We start from the raw sequence: 22336 nt of genomic DNA, 5'->3' as shown, positions 1-22336 counted from the left end.
AGCAGATATCGTCCTCTTTTGGAAGGCCAAACAAAGTAGTTTCGCTTTCACAACGAAACACACAGTGTCTTCACGACATGGCGGCGGTGGCAGCAAAAATACTACAGCGAGAATAAAAGTTACGCCTTCTTTCTTTGCGTGAACATTTGGGCGGCGTTATGCAAATCTTCCCAGATAGTGACGTAGGTAATGTGTTAGAACGAGCCGTTTTAGGTAGGTGTGGCTGACTCTTAACTTTTATAAAGAATATCTCTTTGGATTTGAGACTTTAGTCTTTGCAACTTTACAGATCTTCTTTATGCACCAAGAGCTTGTAACACTCCAAAGAGAAAGGAAAAATTGAAATCGCATCATATGACCCCTTTAAGTTCTGGCCTATCGTATTTCCCCATGAATATTCAGTATTACTCATAAAATTATACAAGTAAATGCTGTTTTATGTCAGTATTAAGGATGAAAACACTTTTTATTTTATTTTTTTTATGATTATGGTTTATATTCATGTGTTTTTTGTTAAAGTTGGAAAATATTCAATAAATATATTGGAGAAAGAAAAAAAAGGATGAGAACACACCACGGACTTGTTGCTCCAGGTTTAGGATCACGTTGACGGCCTGGTGCAGGATGAGCAGTTTGGTCTGGGGTTTATCGTTGCTCAGGTGCAGCTGGCACATGCGGCCCAACTCTTTAAAGGCCTCATTGATGTCACGCACACGCAGTCGCTCTCGTGCGTTGTTGACCACTCGCCGCTCTTTCTCCCGCTCGACCTTTAACTCTGGCGGCAAATCCTCATCATCTTCACTGTGAAGAGACAATAATATAAATAACATTTCAATTCCATTTTTTAAAATTGTACAATGAAAACTTATTTTATTAAAATCCAATAAAATATCATTTTATTTTTATAAAATATCTTTAAAATGTAAGCTTTGTAGTCCAGGTGCCTGCTCAAGTATACTAAAGTTGTGTACATAAATTACTTATAAATATATAAATTACTATAAATATATAGTATATATATATATATATATATATATATGAAGAGTTTGGCTCCAAAACACTATAAATCCATTTTGATTAATTTTAGTAAAAATGTGTTTTCTTTACCAAGAAAGTGGCAAGATGAAAACCACTAATTTCTGTTTCAAACTTTCACATAGCATCTTTAGGTTATAATAACATGAAAAATTCTAATCCAGATTTTGATTTTCAAAGATTTATTATAAAAACTGATTTTTTTCCCCCAAAAAATACAATAAATCCATGACACGTTTTTTTTTTTTTTTTTTTCCAAAATGCAATAAATCTATTGAATCAATATAAAAGTTATTTTTCATATTGAAACTGTTGAAAATACACAACAAAGTAAGTTGATCCACATATGACAGCCTCTGAACTTGGTCAATACTAATCTTATATACAGGCACTGGACTAAAAAAACATTCAATCAGTTATCGCTCCCAAAATGAATTTAACGGGTCATCTTGTTAATGCTATAAATTAATTACAACAATACTAATCACAGAACCGGCTTTACTTACGAGATGCACATGACAATCACATGCGATTTATCGTGCAGCCCTAAGTTTGTTTGTTGATCACAAAGCACAAAATGGATGACGAAAACTAGGAAGCCGGGTGTATTCAAAGCGCCGCCATTACTGTCTAGAGTGCGTGGAATGGTGCGCTGTGATTGGTTGAGCGGATATATCGCATTCTGCAGAGAAGGGAGACAAAGGGAGGAAGAAAAAAAGGGAGAAAACATGACAGTATAACTCGGCGGATATCGAATTTTGCGTAAAATTAAAAATGGACATTTCAATACCGACCAGATACAATACTGATTTTGGCGGAAACTCAATTTAAAAAAAAAAAAATGGCGTTTATCGCGTTTTGGAACCAAACTCTTCATATGTATAAATTAATATAAATTACTTATTATAAATCTCTTAAATACAGTACTAGTCAAAAGATTGGACACACCTGACAAATGTTTTCTCATGGTTAATGCATTTTGATCAAAACGGTTATGCATTAATGTGTGAAATTGCTTTAGTAGAGAAATATTTTGCATCTATATACACTACTGTTCAAAGGTTTGGGGTCCAGAATACATGCAAACTCCTTCAATATGGTTAAGCACCCCATAATTCGTATACTTCCTCCATTCATGTTATTTCATAGTTTTGCTGACTTCATTATCATTTTCACCATTTCTTGATGATGATATAGAATGACAATTTGGGTCCAAACCTTTTATTTGTAGTATAGAAATATCAGTAACCCATTTTAGATCAAGAGATGAATGTAAAAAATAATAATAAAAAATATATATATATTAAAAAATCTATATAAATTTAGCTTCATATGCTGATTTTGCAGCCAACTGCGCATTGAAAAACAGACGATTCTAGTTTCAATCATGAAAATGTCCTATATAGGAGAGAGTCCCACCTGTGCCAAAATCATTTTAGTGTTTCAATGGCTTTGAAATCATTTTGTGCACAATAACACAAAGACATTTAACGTTTAAAAGCGATCAAGTGTGCACTCTATGGTGGGAGATAGACTTACTCTTCTCCCTGGTCTGATACACCTGAAAGGACTTGATGGGTAAACACCTCCTTTCTGAAAACAATGTGAGAGTTTGGGAAGGGGGGATGTAGAACACTATAAAACATGGTATTTTGGGTGTTGTGGAAGCCCAAACACTTTGAAATCAGGCCTGGCCCAATGTGAAGAAACATTTGAACAAACAGAAATTTATAGACCTTTGTTGGCAATCAAATTAAGGCAATGCAGATTTGCTTCAAACCATCATGTGGTTGAGCATTTCTGGTTCAAAAATCATTCAGCCATTATTTAAGGGCAATGCTAAAAAAAGCGATCTTGTACCTTGTTCTGGTGCGAGACGGTTTACTTTCCTTCTTCTCTTCCTCAGACTTATCGGCCACAGAGGAGTTCTCATCTTCCTCCTTGTCTTTCCTCTTGACGTCAGGTTTGTTTGACGAATGCATAGCGTGGGCCAAGCCTCCGGGCAAACCTGAAGTCAGAGACAGGAAATCGTTAAATGCATCCCGCTGAAACTCACGCGCAACTCTCAGCGTTTGCATCTGTTGTTGACATGTTTGGTTGGTTCAGAAAGAGAAATTGAAACTGCTGCTCACTGCTAAAATCCTCTGGTGCTCCTCCAGGCTGTGGGGTGCCTGAAGCATGAGCGGACTGCAACAGGGTGCTGCTGGGAGGAAGGCAGGCATGGTCATCATGATGGCTTCCAGCCTGCAGACAAGTGCAACAAGGGAGAGTAATTAGCACATATCAACACCCACAGGTGCATTACTAGTGTTTTGTGTTACACAATACCACATACAGCTGTAAACTGGAGACATGCAATCAGTGTTTGTAAAGCTAATTTGAAACTATAGCGAGATGCAGTAGTTAAATTAAACTTAAAAAAGGTCTGAAAAACTAATAAAAAGTAAACATATATATGAATTATTAAACTAAATAATATATTAAGACACTTTATTTCACGGAGTCCTTATTACACATTACATGTACTTACTATAATGATAATAATTTAGTGAACAGGGTACTAGTATTACTACTTTTATAAAGAATTACAGATAGCTAACCTTAAACCAAACCCTATAGTAAGTACATGTTGTCAATTAATATTGCTTAGTACTTTGTGTAATTACAACGTAACTAGGACACATTCAAATAAAGTATAATGAAGATAATATACAAGTGTACATTAACACTTATTTTTACATAATATTTGCTCATTTTACTAAAAATATGATGCATTGCTACTTGCATTACTATCAGCCAATAGCTATAACTATTGCCATCAAGCTGATAATTCAAATCACTGAATCAGTTTTTTTATAAAGTTAAATGAAATAAACCACCCAAATGAACCAATTTACCAAAAACATGATGCCTTGGATGGGATTTCGTGTTATCCATCTGTTTGGATCATACTACTAAGTGCCTGCACTAACCATGGCAGGGTGTCTGTTGCTCAGGGGCAGTCCTGGGTTGGAGTAGGCCTGAGGGAGACCCCCCATAGATCCACTGGGTGTGGAGACGGCACCCAGTAGGCCGTGCACGTCAGCATGTGCTCCAGGAAATCCCGGGGCCTGACCCACCGCATGACTTCGCAGCACATGAATGGCCTCCTCCAGCCGGTCTTCCATTTTGTTCTGCTGTGGAGAAAAATAATTGATATTTACCTTAAAGTATACATAAGTATATACCTTTAAATTATGAACTTAAAGGTACAATATGTAAGTTTTCACCACTAGAGGGCACGTATTCAAAACAAACAAAGAAACAAAGGCGTAGTTTGATGACGCCGTGACTGAGTGTGGAATCATGGGAATTGTCGTCTTCATCCCCACAGCCGAAGCAATCCGACGGGACTCAGGCAGAAATCATGTTCATGGATGAGCTAATCTATTAGCTTTTCTATAAGATTTATTAACATCATAGTATGAAGCAGAGTGAGGCAAAAAGCTGTTGAAGCGAAACGAGGCCGCTGAAGCAATTGCTAATGAGAGACGAGAGTGACACACGGTTCAAAAGCAGCGGAGCTTTTATTATGCCACAGTCGACTGCTTCCACTCCTTCCGGTCGTGCGTATGTGGGGTAAAGCAGCGCTGTTTTATCATACTAGATACATTTGAAAGTCCTGTTATTATGCTACTCTGTGCGGTCGTCACCTGTCTAATAAAAGGCACAACATATTAAAGCGTCTTTGGTGTTTCCATGTTTTCTTCAAAACAAAACCGGAAATCGAGGGGTTATGACGTCATTGGCAGGCGACACAATGACACTATGGACACGGTCCGTGTCACTAGATAAAATTGCTTATTTCTCTGGATTTAAACATTCTTTCTAAACATTTGGGATAATGTAAGTACACAAGTCAGCAAAATATATAACACTGTTCTACTGGTTTTTGGATATTTTAATAAAAAAATCTTACATATTGTGCCTTTAATAGAATAAATAGAATAAAAGGCACAGATGATTTGTACACAATGAGGCCAAAAACATTCATTAAGAAAGTCAAACATATAAATAATATAATAATATTAGAACACAATACATTTTATTTAATGTGTTTAAATTGCATTTTTTTAAATATAATCTAAAAACGCTAAATGCTAACATTGCTAAATGTGGTTGTACATCAGTGTTATTGTTAAGTAAAACAAACTATTAAAGTAATTGTTGTTAGCTGAGATAAAATATGAATATTAGATGGAAAACTTGAGCTTAAACGAAAATTAGAAATGTTGCCTTGGCAACTAACACAAATAAAAGTACTAAAATTACTAAAACTGAAATAAAAATCTATTTAAGCTAAATAGAAAAAAAACAACAACTAAAATTTTAAATAAAACCAACCATAAAAGCGAAATCACAATACTGATTAATATTTTAAAATTATACAAATAATACTAAAATAACACTTGTATATTTGTCTAATTGAAGAGTGAAGCTTGAGGTGTTTACATTGTGGGAATATTCAAAAAGGATAAACCTACCAGTGCATGTAGTCCACCCTCATAGTTAGGAGACAGAGCAGCCTGGCCAGAAGCTCTCGACCACTGTGCTGCACCTGCTGAGGAGAACATGATATATAGACTAAATGTGAAACATCTGAATGCTGGTATGTCACTATGACAGCAGATGGCGCTCTAGAGCTTCACATTCACACCTTAACCTACACAAAGCCCATCAATCTAAAAATAATGATTTATGATTCTTCAGGCTTCTTCCTCTGCATACCCATTTTTGTCTTGGTACCTTTCAACACAAACAGATCTAATGAACCATATCAAGCTTTGACAGCTTATCTGACTTACTTGCAATGCCCTGAGGGGAGCCCACAGGAGTGGAAGGAGTGGAGAAGTTGTTGCTGTTGTGGTCCGAAGGATAGATCTGTCAATAAAAAACACATGGAACATGACTAAATGTGAAGCTCTCCTATGGCTAATAATAATCTATAACCAAGGGATCACTGAAAGTCTGAATAATGCTATCCATCTTTGACTTCACATGGCCAAATGCTCTTTCATGGTGATTAATGAAAGCTCACTCACCGAAGCAAGAGCTTTTCCGACCTCATCACCTGAGCTGCTTGTGACTGAACCTCTGCTTGCTGTGGTAGAGAACGGGAGTACTTATTAACTTCATTCATTACATCAATGTCACAACTATTCAAGTGATCCATAATTTGCTATCGGCTAAGTCTGAATGAAAGATTACAGTTCAAGTTCAGACTAGTCCAAGGCCAAAAATGATTTCACAAGAAGAATCAACTTCAAGTACCAATCTCAACCCAATTACAAGCTCATTTCACAACCTAGAGGACATTAAATTAAAAACATGAAGGTGATTTACCCAAAATGCTGTCGGATCCATTCATGGAGGATGTGTGGCTATAACCCGCGGAGCCCGAATGGAAACCATTCACGTCCGCTCCATGCAAGGGATAGTTCTGTGGAGATAAACACAGTTATTGGAACTTCAGAATTGAATCACAATTTAAGCCCTTCTCTAAAACCTTCGAAATTTTCAGAAGACATACCATCCTGTCTTGTGGGTTTATCGTAGAGAAGGAGCCTGGCTGACTGATGTGTGGCGAATTCCCCAGCATAGCAGTGTATCCCGACTGGCCTATGGATCCAGAGGGGGCCCAGGGGTCCGAAGAGGAGTGTAGGCCCTCTGCGAACACAAAGGCAGTTGGGAATGATCAATAACAGTCAGCACAAGATCTTATGTGGACGTCTATTATATTCCAAAGAAACATATGTCTTTGTGCATGCTACTAATTTCAAATCAAACAAACGAAACTACAAGATAACTGCTTAGTCATTCCTAATCTGTCTCCATGAACAAGTTATATATACATTAATATTAGCATTTATGGCTTGGGGAGATTGGGTTTTTAGATATGGAAAAGACGATTTTATTGCCCCATGTACATACCTTGCATGTAAAAAGATCCTGGGTACACAGAGCCAGGTTTGGAGCCTGGGTAGGCAGCACCATCACGGATATAGTCATCACCAGAGGTGGCGGCATAAACCTGCGTTTAGAAACAAGGTACATGAAGGACATAAAGAAAAACAACATTCATAGTAACAGGCATCATATGGACAAAATAACCCTAGCAAATCGCTTGCACATGAATGCACAACTGATATGGAGCCCATGAAACTGGCAAGCGCATCATGATTTTCGGTACAAATGACGTGGACGCGTGTTTCCATAGTGCCCCCTCATATAAAGTGGCAGGGACAGAGGACAGAGCATGCTGGGAAATGCGCCACGGCCATCTCATGGCACAGTCAGCGCTTCCTCTCGCACTCCCATGAGCCAAAAAAGGAGAGGGAGGACAGCTACAGGGAGCACAACACTAAGAGTGAGTCCAAATCAAGCCAAGCACACTGGGTAATGACATATTCCATAACAGTGAAATGGAAAAAAAAATAGATATTTGTACTGTTTATAATAGTAATACTAAAATTATCTGGAACCGATAAATGAAACTGAATGATGATCAGAAATTCATATGAATTCAGGAGACCCGAGGCATACCTCCATACAGCGTATTCCCCAACATGCACGTCTTAACACGTGTGATTTGTATGTTTGTCTGTGTGTGCGCATACATGAGCGAGTGTTTGGGAGGGAGGGGGCGCTGGCGGGCGGGTGGGTCTCGGGCCAGCGGAGAATACAAATCCAGCAAAGCGATATTTCTCTTTTGCCTGTAATTTGATTTAACAGGGAGAAGTGGGATGGGAATGGAGAGATGCACTTCTAATTACAGAGCCATCTGCCTACTTCTGGAGCCTGTCCAACTCCACAGGCAGCTGGGCTGAAGAGGGGAGGGGTGAGAACAGTGGGGGGAGAGGTCTTACTGAAGAAGTGGTAGGAGTGGAGCAAAATAGACTGGTCCATTATGTAGAAACCACATAAAAGAACAAATGAGGGAGGGAAAAAAAAAACCTGCAAATGGCCCTCTTCTCTCAAGTTCACCAGGAAACACATCCTCACAATGATTTGTTGATGCACTTCAGAAGATCAAGGCAAGCCCAGACAAGTTAAGGATCAATATCCTTTAGTGCTTAGCCAAAGGTGGATTTAAACTTTGAATTTTTTTAAATATCCGAAAAGCATGCTAAAGGTAGCAGGTGAGCATTGGTACAATCATTAGGGTAATATAATGCTGTGGCATGCACAAGAGGAAGTTATACTGAGCCGTAGAGTGGGATTCAGCAGGAGCTAGAACCCTAGCTCATCAGAAGCCTAGCTCATTAATCTGAGCTAAGACAAGCACGAGAGAGAGAGAGAGAGGTGCAAGGGGACTCACAACTGGGTCACTTTGGAAGAGGGGGAGGATAAGGTCTAGCATGGGCAAATCTGAAGGATCGTGTTTGAGGAGGGGGTTTAGAGGGCAAAGTGTTGAGCTTATGTGGATTTAGACTAAGAAACAACAGTTCCTCTTCCCATGACTCAATAAAAGGGGTATGGCTCCTTGCATGTTTGTTCAAGTTAAAGGGTTAGTTCACCCAAAAATGAAAATTCTGTCATTAATTACTCACCCTCATGTCGTTCTAAACCGGTAAGACCTCCGTTCATCTTCGGAACACAAATTAAGATATTTTTGATGGAATCTGAGAGCTCTCTGACCCTCCCATAGACAGCAATGTAATTACCACGATCAAGGTCCAGAAACGTAGCAAGGAGATCGGTAAAATAATCCATGTGACATCAGGGGTTCAACCGTAATTTTACGAAGCTACGAGAATACTTTTTGTACACAAAGAAAACAAAAACAACGACTTTATTCAACAATTTGTCTCCTCCGCGTCACCCTGGTGCCATTTTGGAGAATATCCACTGAACGTAAACAGCGTATACTATTCTGTGTCAGCTGCGTCACGCGGATACGTTTTCTACATTGTTTACGCTTTGATTTGAACTAAAACAACGTATCCGCGTGACGCAGCTGACATGAGGGTGAGTAATTAATGACAGAATTTTCATTTTTGGGTGAACTAACCCTTTAACGCTGATTTGCAATGGTCAAAGGTTCCGAAATATTATGGACCTTAGTCATGGTAGACATCTTTTTATTTTGACGCAAATTAAATAACCTGTTCAATCAAAAGTCTGTCAACTATAATGTTTTTGGAAGGATGTGCCTTAAATGTTTTGTTCGCTAACCATTTGACACAACAGCAAAATCTCTGAGGACATCTACCCCTCACAACCATGTTCTCGTTTGTTCACGTCATATTAAAAATGTTTCTACTCTGAATGAGGTCTGGAACCTTCCTGCATAATTTATTACTAAAAAATGTCCAGGCAGATGTGTTGAAAGGTGTTGGAGCTAAACTTTTGGACTAATGTCAAACCATTTCAGATGCCACAAATGGCTGCAACATCATGTAAGCAGGACTTTGCTTACTTAAAGGGTTAGTTCACCCAAAAATGAAAATTAGCCTGTGTTTTACTCACCCTCAAAGCATCCTAGGTGTATGTGACTTTCTTCTTTCAGACGATTCCAATCTGAGTTATATTCAAAATTGTCCTGGCCCCTCCAAGCCTTTCAATGGGGGTAAGCGGGTGTTGGTTGTTAAAAGTTCAGAAGACGTGAAATAAAGTGCGTGCATCCGTAATAAAACGTCCCTCACACAGCTCCGGGGCATGAACTGTCGTACGTGGAAAACATCCAGGCGGATGACGTAAGACGTCAACGTTGCGTGATTAGTGACGAACGCGGAGACAGATCAAAACAAAACGCTGGTCATGAATTAGAAGCACAAAACGAGGATTTGTAAATAAAAATGTCGGAGGATTTCAATATAAGTCAAGAGGAGACTGGTTTTCCTTTACTGAAGTAAGGAAACTTTGTTTCCTTTGCTCCTGCATTTCACAGAGGCACGTGCACGACGCCTATGTCTTACGTCATCCGCCTGAACGACTTCTGCGTACCACAGTCAGCGGAAGTGAGAAAAAAAGTGTTTATTACGTTTGATTTATCTTACAAAAATGCATGGATTCCCTACAGGAGGCCTTTATTCATGCCCCGGAGCTGAGTGAGGGACGTTTTATTACGGATGTGTGCACTTTATTTCACGTCTTCTGAACTGTTGACAACCAACACTCGCTTACCCCTATTGAAAGGCTTGGAGGGGCCAGGACAATTTTTAAATATAACTCCGATTGGATTCGTCTGAAAGAAGAAAGTCACATATACCTAGGATGCTTTGAGGGTGAGTAAAACACAGGCTAATTTTCATTTTTGGGTGCACTAACCCTTTAACATCTGTGTAATTCCTCACAATTCTGATCATTAAATTGAGGTTGTAATGAAATACTTTTATTGGGAAACAAGTAAGAATATTTCAGAAAGTTCACTCACTGAAGATGGTAGTCCTGGCGGCTTCCTGATTTTTTTTGGTTGGGGATCTGTGAAAGAGATCAAAGCATACACAAAGGTACTCTTTCTTTCCATACCGACTAATCTGATGCAAGTCTAGTAAATGTTGTAAGTTATTTACCCATGCTTCCATCTGAGGGGCGTCTCCGGGGGTTGTTGGGGTATGACTGGTAAAACTGTGAGCCAGACTTCAGTCCGGATGGAGACATGGCATCTGCAGAAGGCATGGTGATGTCTGAGGGCAGGAACCCTGGCTATAAGGAACAACAAGATGGCGGATTTAAGTCAAAAGTTAGAGCATGATGTCAAGCAAGTGACTAAAGCACTTTCAGGAGTTGCTCAAGACTTGATTCAACTGACCTGGCCCCCAAAGGAAGAGTAAGGACCCCTTTCATTCTTTCCTGCAAGTAAAAATAGTTGGCATTATGAGCAAATACATTTGAAATCTGAGTGAACCAATCTCACTCAACACTTCAAATAAAGTCCAAATGTTACAATTATTGGAAGAAATCAGAAGTCAATGACACAACATGGAGGTTAAGAGTGAATCCGCTTGCGGAGGCCAAAGAGGAGCTCGACTACCCTGAACAACTTCCAGGGCAACACATGGGGCAGTTTCTACATCGGCAGCTTTGAGGTCAACCCACCAAACATTGGTAAAACTCACCACTAATTCCTGTGCCAAGGAATGGGGAAGATAGTCCATTGTGTTCATTGTAGTGTGAGCCTTCTCCATAGTTCTGGACAAACCAAGACAGAAGCAGGTCAAAACTATAAAACATGTCCCAACAACACCTTTAGACCACAAACAAGGCACTGGGTCTACCTCTACCTGGTTAAAAGAGGGACTGTTCTGCTCTCCAGCAGCCCAGGGACTACTACGTTCTTCCATACCTACAAAGCAAGTGATCACATACTGTCAGACCAATACTGCAATTTTGGCATGCACTAAATCTTCACATCAAGGCCCATTTTAATTCTCTTTTCATGCATTAAGGCCTTTGGACATTTGGTGGCTGGTTCTGTGCTTGTCAGACAGCCTCTGGATCTCATCCAAAACCATCACACCACACTAATATCCATGTCATTCAGCAAGCTTCAACATCACTGACCATAAAGGGGGCATTCATTCAGCCCTGGATCTCATTAAGACAAGTTTTTTTTTTTGGGGGGGGGTCACGGCAAGCAGAACAAAAACAGGCTGATCATAGAATTGCGAAATTAGCATCATTGTACATTTGGGAGTGGACACCCATAGGGACAACACAGGTCTCAAGACATACAGGATACGGAGTGTTAAATGGTTCTCTTCATTGCCATCAAAAACATTGCGGCAACATTTCAAAGTGTACTGGAGCAGAAATTCCTCATAAAGCATTCCCCTCTGCCTCCTGTCTTATGCCTTAATGCAATGCTCTCCAAAGACACATGGCTTAATTGCATGCTGATTTGCATAATTGTGCATATTAATGCAGTTGGTTTATGAATATTCATATTCTCCTTTAGATTTTTTTTTTTTTAGGTTGAATTAAAAATGTGTGAGAGAAGAGGGGGTCTCAGCCAGAGCGGCCACTGAAGGCTGAGCATGAGTGATGAAGCTAACAAAGCAGAGCAAATAGCAACATCCACATTGACAGCCGTGATCTATGGAGCCCACGCAGACAGCATGGGAAAACAAGTGGGCACTGAGTGAGTGAGTGAAAGAATCTCCCTGGCAGAATCATCTTACGTGGGGAAAATGAAGTGGCAGAGATACAGATTCAGATGCAGAAGGACCAGATAAGATGTTTAACATGGGGAATGGTTTGGATTGGATCTGTCAACACTGTTACAATGGTAGAATGTTTTTTTATGAATTACCATTTTTCCAAACTAAACTGGTGCTTTTTCTGGCAAATTAGTTTTGTATATACAAAATGGCTTTATTTAAGGATACAATGTGATTTATATTTTGAGTTATTGGCCACTTATTTGCTGGAAGCATCAAAATGCAATTCTACAAAGACAAATCTGACATTCAGTCATGCAGGAACTGATTCCATTTCCTGCGTTGAGGAAAGATCATTTCCTTTATACACTCCTTCAAATACATCAGTTACACAGCATGCCATTATTCAAGTTCAGATGGCAGCAAATATCAAAAGTGAAGCAATAACTTGAGGTGTGTGTGTAAATGTGCTCGCATCTCAAGGGTGTGACCAGGGGGGAAATGGGCTCTGTCCTGTCCTAACGCTGTCCTCAGTGGGTGATGTGTTGGGCAGCTGTGGAGGTGAGCGAGAGGACGCCTGGTGAAGTCCTCCCATGCAAAAAATCCCGCAAACACCATGGCTATGCCCAAGGAGGGGGAGGAGATGGCTTAATGTAATTAGCACCCTCCCAAGCACTTTTGTCTTGAGGAACAGATGCACTTCTGAAGGCCACTGCTTCCTTTAAACACGTCCTTACTTTGTGGATGGTCAGCTTGAATAGTAGAGGACAGTCAGAAGTTGAACTCCTGACCAACGGTTTAAAATTGAAAAGCAATCCAGTCCATGCAAAGAAGTCAAGATCACAGCTTTTGTTAATGTGCAATACTTTTTATGATCTTCAAGGAATGTTCTAGGTTCAATAAATGCCAAGCTCTATCAACAGCATTTGTGACATGTTACCACAGAAAATAAAATGTCCTTTGTCCCTTAATTCTTTAAAAGTAAAATAAAATAGTAAAGGACAAGTCAATACAATAAATGTTAAAATACAAGGTTTTGAATGTACAGATTAGTTGGATAAATTGCAAATAATAAAAAAACAACAACAATTGAGGGTCGAGTTAAAATTATTTTTTGTGGTAATTGAGAATATGTTCACAAACTATGCCGACATAGCTTAACGTACTGAACTCATAATTCCTTTAAGAGTTTAAATTAATAACGCTGAGGAACTGTCCCTTGGACCTTTGCTTTTCAATAGCGAATCTACGGCCCCGTCCACACGGAGACGCGTTTAGCTGTATACGCATACATTTTGTATCGTATAGGCTTTCGTCCAGACGGATCTGGCATTTTGGGAGAGTGAAACTGATATTTTTTGAAACCGGGTCCCAGAGTGGATAAATCTGAAAACGACGCCCTTGCGTTTTTGTGTGTACAGCGAATCCGTATATTTTCTGTGATGATGATGCCATCAGCCCACGTCTCGCCCCTAGTCAGACACCGCTACGTCACGTCATGTAACAGCAACAAAAACATGAACAAACACTGAACGATTGTCTTTTTATTAACTAACATTAACACAGATTAATAACTGTATTGTTCCATGTTCGTTTGTCTACCGCGTGCAAGGTTTATGCACATAGTCCAAGTCTTCTTCTCCGTTTTTAGTGTATCTCTGTGGCAGAATTACAGCACCACATACTGGTCTGGCATGTATACTACATAATTTTGTGTTGGTTTCGTGTGGACAGATATTTCTTGAGACGAGGGGAAAAAAAGATAGGATAGGGAAAGCTCTGTCTTCATGTGGACGTAGCCTAAGTACATGTCATAGCCTGTGATACCGAGTTCACAGGGTGAGGCTGATGTGGAGACCTTCTAGAAGCATCTCACAAGTGACAGATTTAACAATCGGGGTCACCTCTGTGTCAAGTAGCTCTTGCAATAAAAATCTCAAACTGAGACATTAGCTTGGCCCTACTATGTAACTGGCACTTTAGGCTGCCACAGACCGAGAGTGAAGCTGGTGATCTTTCACAGTGTTTCTTTTGCTGTTTTCATGTGGGCCTCCTGCGGGGTGGTGGGAGGTATGAGAGAGCTTTGTTTCAGAGAGAGTCCATTTCCTGTCAGTTGGCAGGGGGAGAAAGTGTTTTCTTGTGTGGGGGGAGGAGTGTTTTATGCAGTGGGGTGGGGGAATCATTTGGAGACCGTAAGGCCTTTATTTAAGTCTTTGTTCTCATATTGTTCTTATTCAAGGCTAATGTTTGGAGTGTCGATTGGGAGACAGACAGACTTGAAAGAAAGACTTGAAGAGAAACGCATGGATCGTTCATGCCTTTGACAGCTTCTGAAACAATCTTAACTGGAGCAACACAAGCCAACAATGGTCGCATAAATAACACTTTTGTGAGTGTGATATGCAACTAGTTATAAAGTAAATAATGGCAAACATACAAACAAAGCAAAAAAAAACATACTTTTTAAATGACAAAGAGATGTTTTGGGCTGTTAAAATGTTCTGGACACAAACATGATTATGAAGAGCAATCCAACCAAATCAGTCACTCCTCTTGACCTAACAAAGTTTTTACGATGTACAAGTTTGTGCAATAGGTGCTTCAACTGAACAACCAGTTCAAAGGGATCCAAACTGCCCCAAGCTTTGACTCTATACTACGGTGAATTCATAAAAGAGGGGGTTTAGGAAAACAAGAAGAAGCATGTCCTCTTCTTCTGTTGAGAGGAACGAGCACTTAGCAACTGGCCCAAACATCTCCACTGCTATAAAGAACACCGCTTTAAACTTATGAAATGCACAAATATGGCAAATTCAAGCAATATGTGACATTCCTCTCTAAACGGGAAAAGGCATGTGTTTAGACTTACCTGAACCACTAAATTGACTGCTAGCAAGTGTGGTTGGTCTGTTCTTCCCATTAGCCACAGGGGGTGCAAACATCTATGGCAGAAAAATAAGAAGCAGAACTCAAGTTTAAGCATAGTAGCATATCACGACAAACTCACATCAACAGGTGTCCACAGACAGCGATTTTTCAGCATTATTGGGGATTCACGCTGTGACGTCAAGCTTACCTCGTTCAAAAGTTTAACGGTACATTCATATGGGGCGTCGGTGCTTGATGGAGGGCGTTTCTGAAGCTTGGTGCTGGTGCGACCGTCATAGTGACAACAACCAATCACATTAGTTTTCTGGTGTTGCATGATCGCGATTGGCTAGCGTCTGCACCAGGGTATTTGCATAAGGCGATTTGATTGGCTGACGCCTGCGTTGGCGCATGAAAAGTTGAAAAGTTTTCAACTTCTGCTGAGAGCAACGGACCCGACGCGACGCAACGGACCCACAATTCAGTTCGGCAACGCTTGACGTCACTCCATTCAAAGTAAACGAGAGTCGTTGATGCCGAGGCCCCGTGTGAATGGGGCGTAATGCTAAAGGTCACGTCAATTTTTGCAGATACAACCCACTAAAATGGTTCGATCTGAAAGAAACCCTTTCTCACAAAGTAGTATGGCTCTTTGAAGAAGCATCTTGTCTTGTACTACAAAGAATTCAGGGTTTCACGGAAAGGACAGAAGAGGACCCGTTTACATGGACGGATGATGTCTCTTTGTTTTTGAAGTGCAAAGAAAAACCCGTAAGCAGCAACAGTGCTGGCCTTGCATGGTGCATGAGAGGGACTTTCTGGTGTGGTAGACATTTTTCACAATGTGAAACACCTTTTACACAATAAGAAAGAAGATATCAAACGCATAATCTGCAAATCCTTTGGTTTTTGACAAAGGTTCAAGGCTGGAAAATGAATGCGATATGAGGGAGTAACTAAACCATCAACAATTTGTAATTAGATGTGAGATCATAATGCATTTGGTCTGTCACGTCTGATTATCAATGTATTGTCTTAATTGATTAGCTGCTTCAGTAGATGGCAATTTTCCAATGCAATAAATTAAGCATGGTCGAGTCATTCAATGAATCAAGCGATTAACATTTTTATATTCCCTATTTTTTAATGCTATTTAGGATAGCATGACCGCCAAGAATAATCACATTTTAACAACAGGTGAAATGAGAATAATAAATGGAAGGATAAGGATAAGAGAGGATTGAGTGATGGTTATTATGCTGGAGATGTTTCAAATGGCAAACCACACTTCTCAGGAACTAATTGGAGATTGCACATGATTTAAAGATTCATTATAATGTTTATAGCCACCAACAACACAGCAGGCATTGTGACATGAGATTCGATCAGTTTGAAGTGGTATGAAGAAAAACTGCTATCCTCTGACTACAAGGTCAGATTTAGTCAAAGTGAATAAGGAATCATAAAATGATTCTTTACGAGAGAGCGTTTTTGTCCAGACTAATAACAAAGACTCCATACTCTCTTCCTTACCGCACTGAAATCCAACAGGTCACTGAGTTCTTTATCTGTTCCCACTGTAGCCATTCTCTGGTGAGGCTCGTTCATACCCCTCTGTCTTTAAAGCACCCTGCAGGAGAAAGCCAGAGAGAGAGACACAGCTGGGGTGAGCTGTCTAAAGACCAGAATGAGAAAAGCAGTGATGAAAGTCGAGTGTCCTCGTATGGAATGGTAGATATAAATGAAAATGTGTCGTACTTATAATATACATATCTCTTAAAGAGTATATTACCAGCATTTCCATGTCTCAAATGAAAAATTAGACTAATTTTAATTAACTAACTATGAATCGCTTCAGGAGGTTTCACAAACAGCCACTGCCAAGTTATTATCTTGTCCAAGATTTTAATCGTAAATCTAAAACTTGCCTGATAATTAATTTGGCCAAAGTCATCCTGTATGTTTTACACACTACAATTAGTCTTGTGCTACAATGAAACAGCCAAAAAAGCATTACAGGACAAACATTTTGTTTTCAAAGAGCCAGTCCTTCTATAACATCAGTCAATCTTATTATTAATATTGTTGTGTTATGCAACATCAGCACAGCAATGAAACTAAATGCAATCACCAGTCAATAAGTTTCCATGAAACCATGATATCAGTACATGGAACATGCAAATCAATGTTCTTAACTTATTGTACATATCTGTTCTGTGTATGATTTATAATTATCTGGCCAGTTGATTTGCATAAAAGCAGACCATCAAACAAGGTGGGAAAATTTTATACAACCACCAACTGCAGTAAAATGTTTAAAAGTTACTATTTTGCTAAAATACAATGAAATTGCCAAATATTGGTAAATGAGAAACTTTTTCTCAAAAACATCCTGTATGCTATTTGATGCAAACAGGTGGTGTGCTTTAGCAGTCCTGCTTATTAACCATTAGCTTCTCTTTAGCGGTCTGATTATAACACCATTACAAGCCAATGGCAAAAAAAAAAAGTGTTTTTACACCTTGCAAGTACAGTACATATTATTCACACTGCTTTTTCAACTCCCAAACAAAAACAGCTAAATGAAAACATACAGAATGTGGCCCCTTAGTAAAAAGACAAAGATAGTAACAGAGGGCCCAAATCCCCCTCAAGCCTTTGCCAACCAAAACAAAGCCAAAACACAGGTAAAAAATATATTTTACTCAGTATACTAACATATTTCCATGTAAAATGTGACAAACGTCTCAGATACGAGAGACATGGAGCGATTGTAACTGGTATAAACAGCCCTGGTTGTCCAATGAGGTGAAGGCCATATAGTAGCCTATTAGGGTTGGGAATCGAGAGCCGGTTCATTTTTATATTTTAAAAAACGGAAGCGAATTATTTATGATTTACAATTAATTTAGCACTTTTTGATCATGCAGACCACGGTGATCTGACAGCATTTCCTATTATTCATTTTATCTAGAGCATTAAACATACAGCGCGACCAGTCTAATCCGATTCCTGAACGAGTGACTCTAAGAGTCGATTCTTTTAAGTGATTCAAAAAATACAGTAGCACCAGTGCAATTCGATTTCCGAACGAATTATTCTTATGAACCGGTTCTGTATAGTGGATCGAAAACACTTATGAATCAGTCGGAGCTGTTAATGAATTACTCTAACTCACTTACTTACTTAACCCCTAGTTATTTATTTAGTTAAGTCTGATTTGAAATAAAACAATAATTTAAATAAACATAATTAATGACTGGTTGTTCGTATGACAACGTGCAAATAAGATAAGGCCTACACATCATGTAGGTATATTCTAGGCTATATAAATAATGAATGAAACCGGTTACCACCTTTTTGTTTGTTTGCCATTTGCATTAAAATTAGAGCCAGTTTTATGATGCATTCATGAGAGTTCTAAAAGTCTGTAAATAAACACCTATGCGAGAGATGTACATTTATTTATGTCGGTTCTGCTGAAATCTGAAATGGTCGCATAATTTGCCAAAAAAAAAAAAAAAAAAAAAAACTACCTAAGGCTGTAAATGCAATAAACATGTTTTCCAGATATTATTTAATAAATAATTAAAATCGCCAAGAAATGATTATGAGAAGAACTGGAGCAGAATCGTTCAATTCCTTACAATTTCCATCCCTAACGGTAAAGGTCTCTCTCTCTCTCTCTCTCTCTCTCTGTCTCTCTCTCACACACACACATACACGACAAAGAGAAATTAATAAGGGGACACTAAAAACAAGGCCAAACACAAGTTTTAAAACGTATTTCGTAGTTAAAAGGTAAATAGTATCTTTAGTCCGGTATCACTGCAGCCATTGGTGGTTGGTTAGTTGTAAGAGAGAGCGCAACAGTGTTACCACTAAACCACAAATTTAATGTAGGCTACCCGAACAAAATCCACGTTATGAATAAAAATGCGTAAAATACACAGTGTTGGGGAAAGTTACTTTTAAAAGTAATGCATTACAATATTGCGTTACTCCATACAAAAGTAACTAATTACGTTACTTAGTTACTTTTTATGGAAAGTAATGCGTTACTTTACTAGTTACTTGAAAAAAGTAATCTGATTACGTAACTCGCGTTACTTGTAATGCGTTACCCCAACACTGAAAATACATATACATATATATGTAGCCTATATGTCTATTTTAAAACCCATCTCAATTGCTGAATGTGCAGACACGTTTAAACTAGAGGTCAGTCACGTCCCTTTCTTTGTGTAACTAGGACTAAGCTTCATCCAGACATGAACAATGTCAATATTTATTCTCAGTTGTAAACTTATTGTATTCCGATAGCTTAACCATTTCGAAAACAGATAGGCCACATTGATCGCGAGCACGTACTTTTGATAAGGGCGGCATTATTATCAATATATTAACCAGCCGTAGAGCCGACAATCTCAATTATTCATGAGTTGTGAGATAAATGTACAAGCTTGGCTGGGGATTAAGCAAAAGTTAATAAAAGTACCGCTACAAAATGTCAACTTTTCCTCAAGAGACTCGCGAGTTGATGAAGGCGAGTGGGGGTGGGGGGCGAGGTATTTCCTGCCAAAAAATATTCAACTAAAGCCCTATTCGCACGGGATTAATATTATCACAGGACCTCGGTGTTCGGCGAAATATGGTAGGTCTTTTGCGGGGGAATTTTTACTTTACAAATTACAGACATGGCCGATTCGCACGGGATTAATATTATCACAGGACCTCGGTGTTCGGCGAAATATGGTAGGTCTTTTGCGGGGGAATTTTTACTTTACAAATTACAGACATGGCCGATTCGCACGGGATTAAGATCACAGACAACCTCCGCAATTATTACAAATGACTGGAGGTCACCAGGTAATACTAGTCCCGTGCGAATAGGGTTTAAGTAACTGAATTATCCAAAGGTTTTTATGAAAAGCAAACCTGGATACAACACACTTCAACCCGGTGCTTAAGTTCAGTAGGAAATTGTACATTCTAACAAGTCCAACCAATTAAAGTAACTTTCAGCCATTAGTTATTTGTCATTTAAATGTGCACTGACAGCTCGCTCTTAACTAGTCACTTAAACTCATAAGCGCCCCACAAAACTAATCATTACTTTGATAAAAGGACAAAGGAGTCATTTCTGTAAGGATAGAACTGGGTTAAAGACCACCAGCACAAAACTGGGCAGGACTTCCACCAACACCACAGCCTCTAAGCAAGAAAAAAACTGCACCCCCCCCCCACTTTCATAAGCACACATCCCTAAAACTTGCTAAATGGAACTTCAATATGCAATTATGTGATTTCTATGATGTAAATATGAGACTTAAATAATTAAACTTAGTAACCCAGTAAAATACGACAAAAGGCAATAAGCTTTACCTTTGTTTATCAGTTGTTTTACATCCAGCAGTAAAAAGAAAGGTTGAATCTCGTAGGGAAAAACCATAAAACTTGAAAGAATTTGAAGCACGGCGCATTTAAGGCTGATAGGCGCAACAATGTGTGTTATTCCTCCTTTGACATCCTCCTACAAAACGCCAACGTCATAAATACAATGTTGCGGGTCGGTATCCAAACAATCCCGCGCCACGACTTCCTTTATGTTGTTACAATTGAGGTGAATTCATTCTTCTAGTAGACATCTTGACCACCTCCATCCACACATTGTGAGCAGCAACAATGTATTCCTCCGCATGGAAAGAGGGGCCACAAACGCTCGGGTGTTCAGTTTCATGTGCCCAGGGGAGTCAAGAGTTTTTTCGACAAGGTCTACCGATTAAAAAAACACGGATTGGTCAGAACGCGCAGAATGGTTGTTAATCATTATTCAGACAAGATTTAATAGGTGTAGTTTAAGGGGAACATAATTTAAAATAGGAACTATAATATCCGGCGGAGGTTGATGGTAGAAAAGTAAGCGGCATTTATACAAGAGCAGCAAGAGATGGAGAGATAAACCCACATGCTAGTAGCCAATAGAAAGGCGACAAAAAGTGACAGGCAGTTGGAATGTCCAATGGCCACACGTATAGTCACTCCAGACCCGCCCCTTTCATGACGACATTGTGTGTTCAGTGAGGCTGACTGAAGGGGCTAGAGCGCAGCCTGCGTGACATCATTTTATTAGTCTGGTTAATGTCGACGCCCGCGCGCTGTATCGCTACTTTGGCTAAAAACGCTCGTAAAAGAGTATTCACAGTTGGACGCATAAACGTTAGGAATATTACGTTTTTATTTGTTTACTTAACCAATTTCTGTTAGAATTATTTCATTTGGTTTGGCTACTCGCCAACGGTAACATTCAAACAGACTTTAATATCCTTCAGTTTGAATGAAAAAACACTAAGTTCACATTGGGGGCTTAGTGACTACTAGTTAGTTTGTAACTGAATCTGTACTTGATTTGGTCACACCATTTGTTCTTAAGGTAAGACTTTGCTAAGGTAAGTTGTAAACATTACATGACATCTGCCTTTATTGTTCTAATAAGAAGCCTTCAAACAGAAGTAGTGATTACTTCTGATTACTTTGCATTTCAGTATCCAGTTAAAAGTTGATATTTAATTATTTTTTGCCTCACGTGACTGGTAACAGTAATGAATTACATTTTTGTCCAAATACATGACATAAATAACCATATCATATATTACATATTACATTTAACATTCTTGAGCAGTATTATTATTGAGCAGTATTATTATTCAGTGGCTATCATACAAATAGCCTACATGTACAATTTACACTACCAACTAACTTGGCAAAGTTGCATAAATCCTTAAAGGGGTCATATGATGTTGCTAAAAATAACATTATTTTGTGTATTTGGTGTAATGAAATGTGTTTATGTGGTTTAAAGTAAAAAAAAACACATTATTTTCCACATACTGTACATTATTGTTTCTCCTCTATGCCCCGCCTTTCTGAAACGCGTCGATTTTTGCGTTGCGTTGCATCGTGTAAACATAAAACCATGTCTGCATTTGTGTTCGGAGAAATGACAAACTACAAACGCTACTCTACACTGCTCAAAACTCGCGTTTGAATCGTCAGTGGCAAATTCTTTAAATATAAAAAACGTACTTACAGTCTGTGAGTCAGAACAGCCGGCATTGTAGTCTACTCTCCCAGGATCAGGAAACAGTCCTCCATAAAATGTGCTGCACACATCTGAATATTTGGGTTGAAGTGTTCTGGAACAGTGTTGTAAATACAACTTAACCACTGATTTCTAGTCGTGTGCTCTTTTGGAAGGCCAAACAGTAGTTTCGCTTTCACAACGAAACACA

The 22336-nt window shown here is 39.1% G+C and overlaps 1 protein-coding gene across 5 annotated transcripts in view; it reads right to left on the bottom strand.

Annotated features, from left to right (window-relative positions):
- The window catches only part of LOC107655210 (transcription factor E2-alpha-like), a 24099-nt gene extending 3588 nt beyond the window's left edge, over nt 1-20511 (bottom strand). Inside the window, exons 1-19 of one of the 5 annotated variants that reach the window (XM_016442637.1) lie at nt 20430-20506; nt 16578-16674; nt 15046-15118; nt 11301-11362; nt 11136-11208; nt 10829-10869; nt 10590-10722; nt 10451-10497; nt 7006-7105; nt 6605-6741; nt 6418-6514; nt 6117-6175; nt 5880-5955; nt 5559-5635; nt 4008-4211; nt 3168-3279; nt 2896-3043; nt 2575-2628; nt 575-801 (exon numbers count right to left, since the gene is read on the bottom strand). In XM_016442637.1, coding sequence (XP_016298123.1) covers nt 575-801; nt 2575-2628; nt 2896-3043; nt 3168-3279; nt 4008-4211; nt 5559-5635; nt 5880-5955; nt 6117-6175; nt 6418-6514; nt 6605-6741; nt 7006-7105; nt 10451-10497; nt 10590-10722; nt 10829-10869; nt 11136-11208; nt 11301-11362; nt 15046-15118; nt 16578-16652 — 1795 coding nt within the window. In that variant the 5' untranslated portion in view covers nt 16653-16674; nt 20430-20506. Of the gene's footprint in view, nt 1-574; nt 802-2574; nt 2629-2895; nt 3044-3167; nt 3280-4007; nt 4212-5558; nt 5636-5879; nt 5956-6116; nt 6176-6417; nt 6515-6604; nt 6742-7005; nt 7106-10450; nt 10498-10589; nt 10723-10828; nt 10870-11135; nt 11209-11300; nt 11363-15045; nt 15119-16577; nt 16675-20429 lie in introns of all 5 variants that reach the window. The other 4 variants (XM_016442638.1, XM_016442639.1, XM_016442641.1 and 1 more) reach the window with 4 other exon arrangements.
- Between the last annotated feature and the right edge of the window lie 1825 nt (nt 20512-22336).

Source organism: Sinocyclocheilus anshuiensis, unplaced genomic scaffold (assembly GCF_001515605.1).
Source record: "Sinocyclocheilus anshuiensis isolate Anshui unplaced genomic scaffold, SAMN03320099.WGS_v1.1 scaffold735, whole genome shotgun sequence".
In the NCBI taxonomy this organism is placed as follows: domain Eukaryota; kingdom Metazoa; phylum Chordata; class Actinopteri; order Cypriniformes; family Cyprinidae; genus Sinocyclocheilus; species Sinocyclocheilus anshuiensis.
The sequence above is the reverse complement of the archived record's forward strand: the minus strand, read 5'-3'. Positions and strand labels throughout refer to the sequence as shown.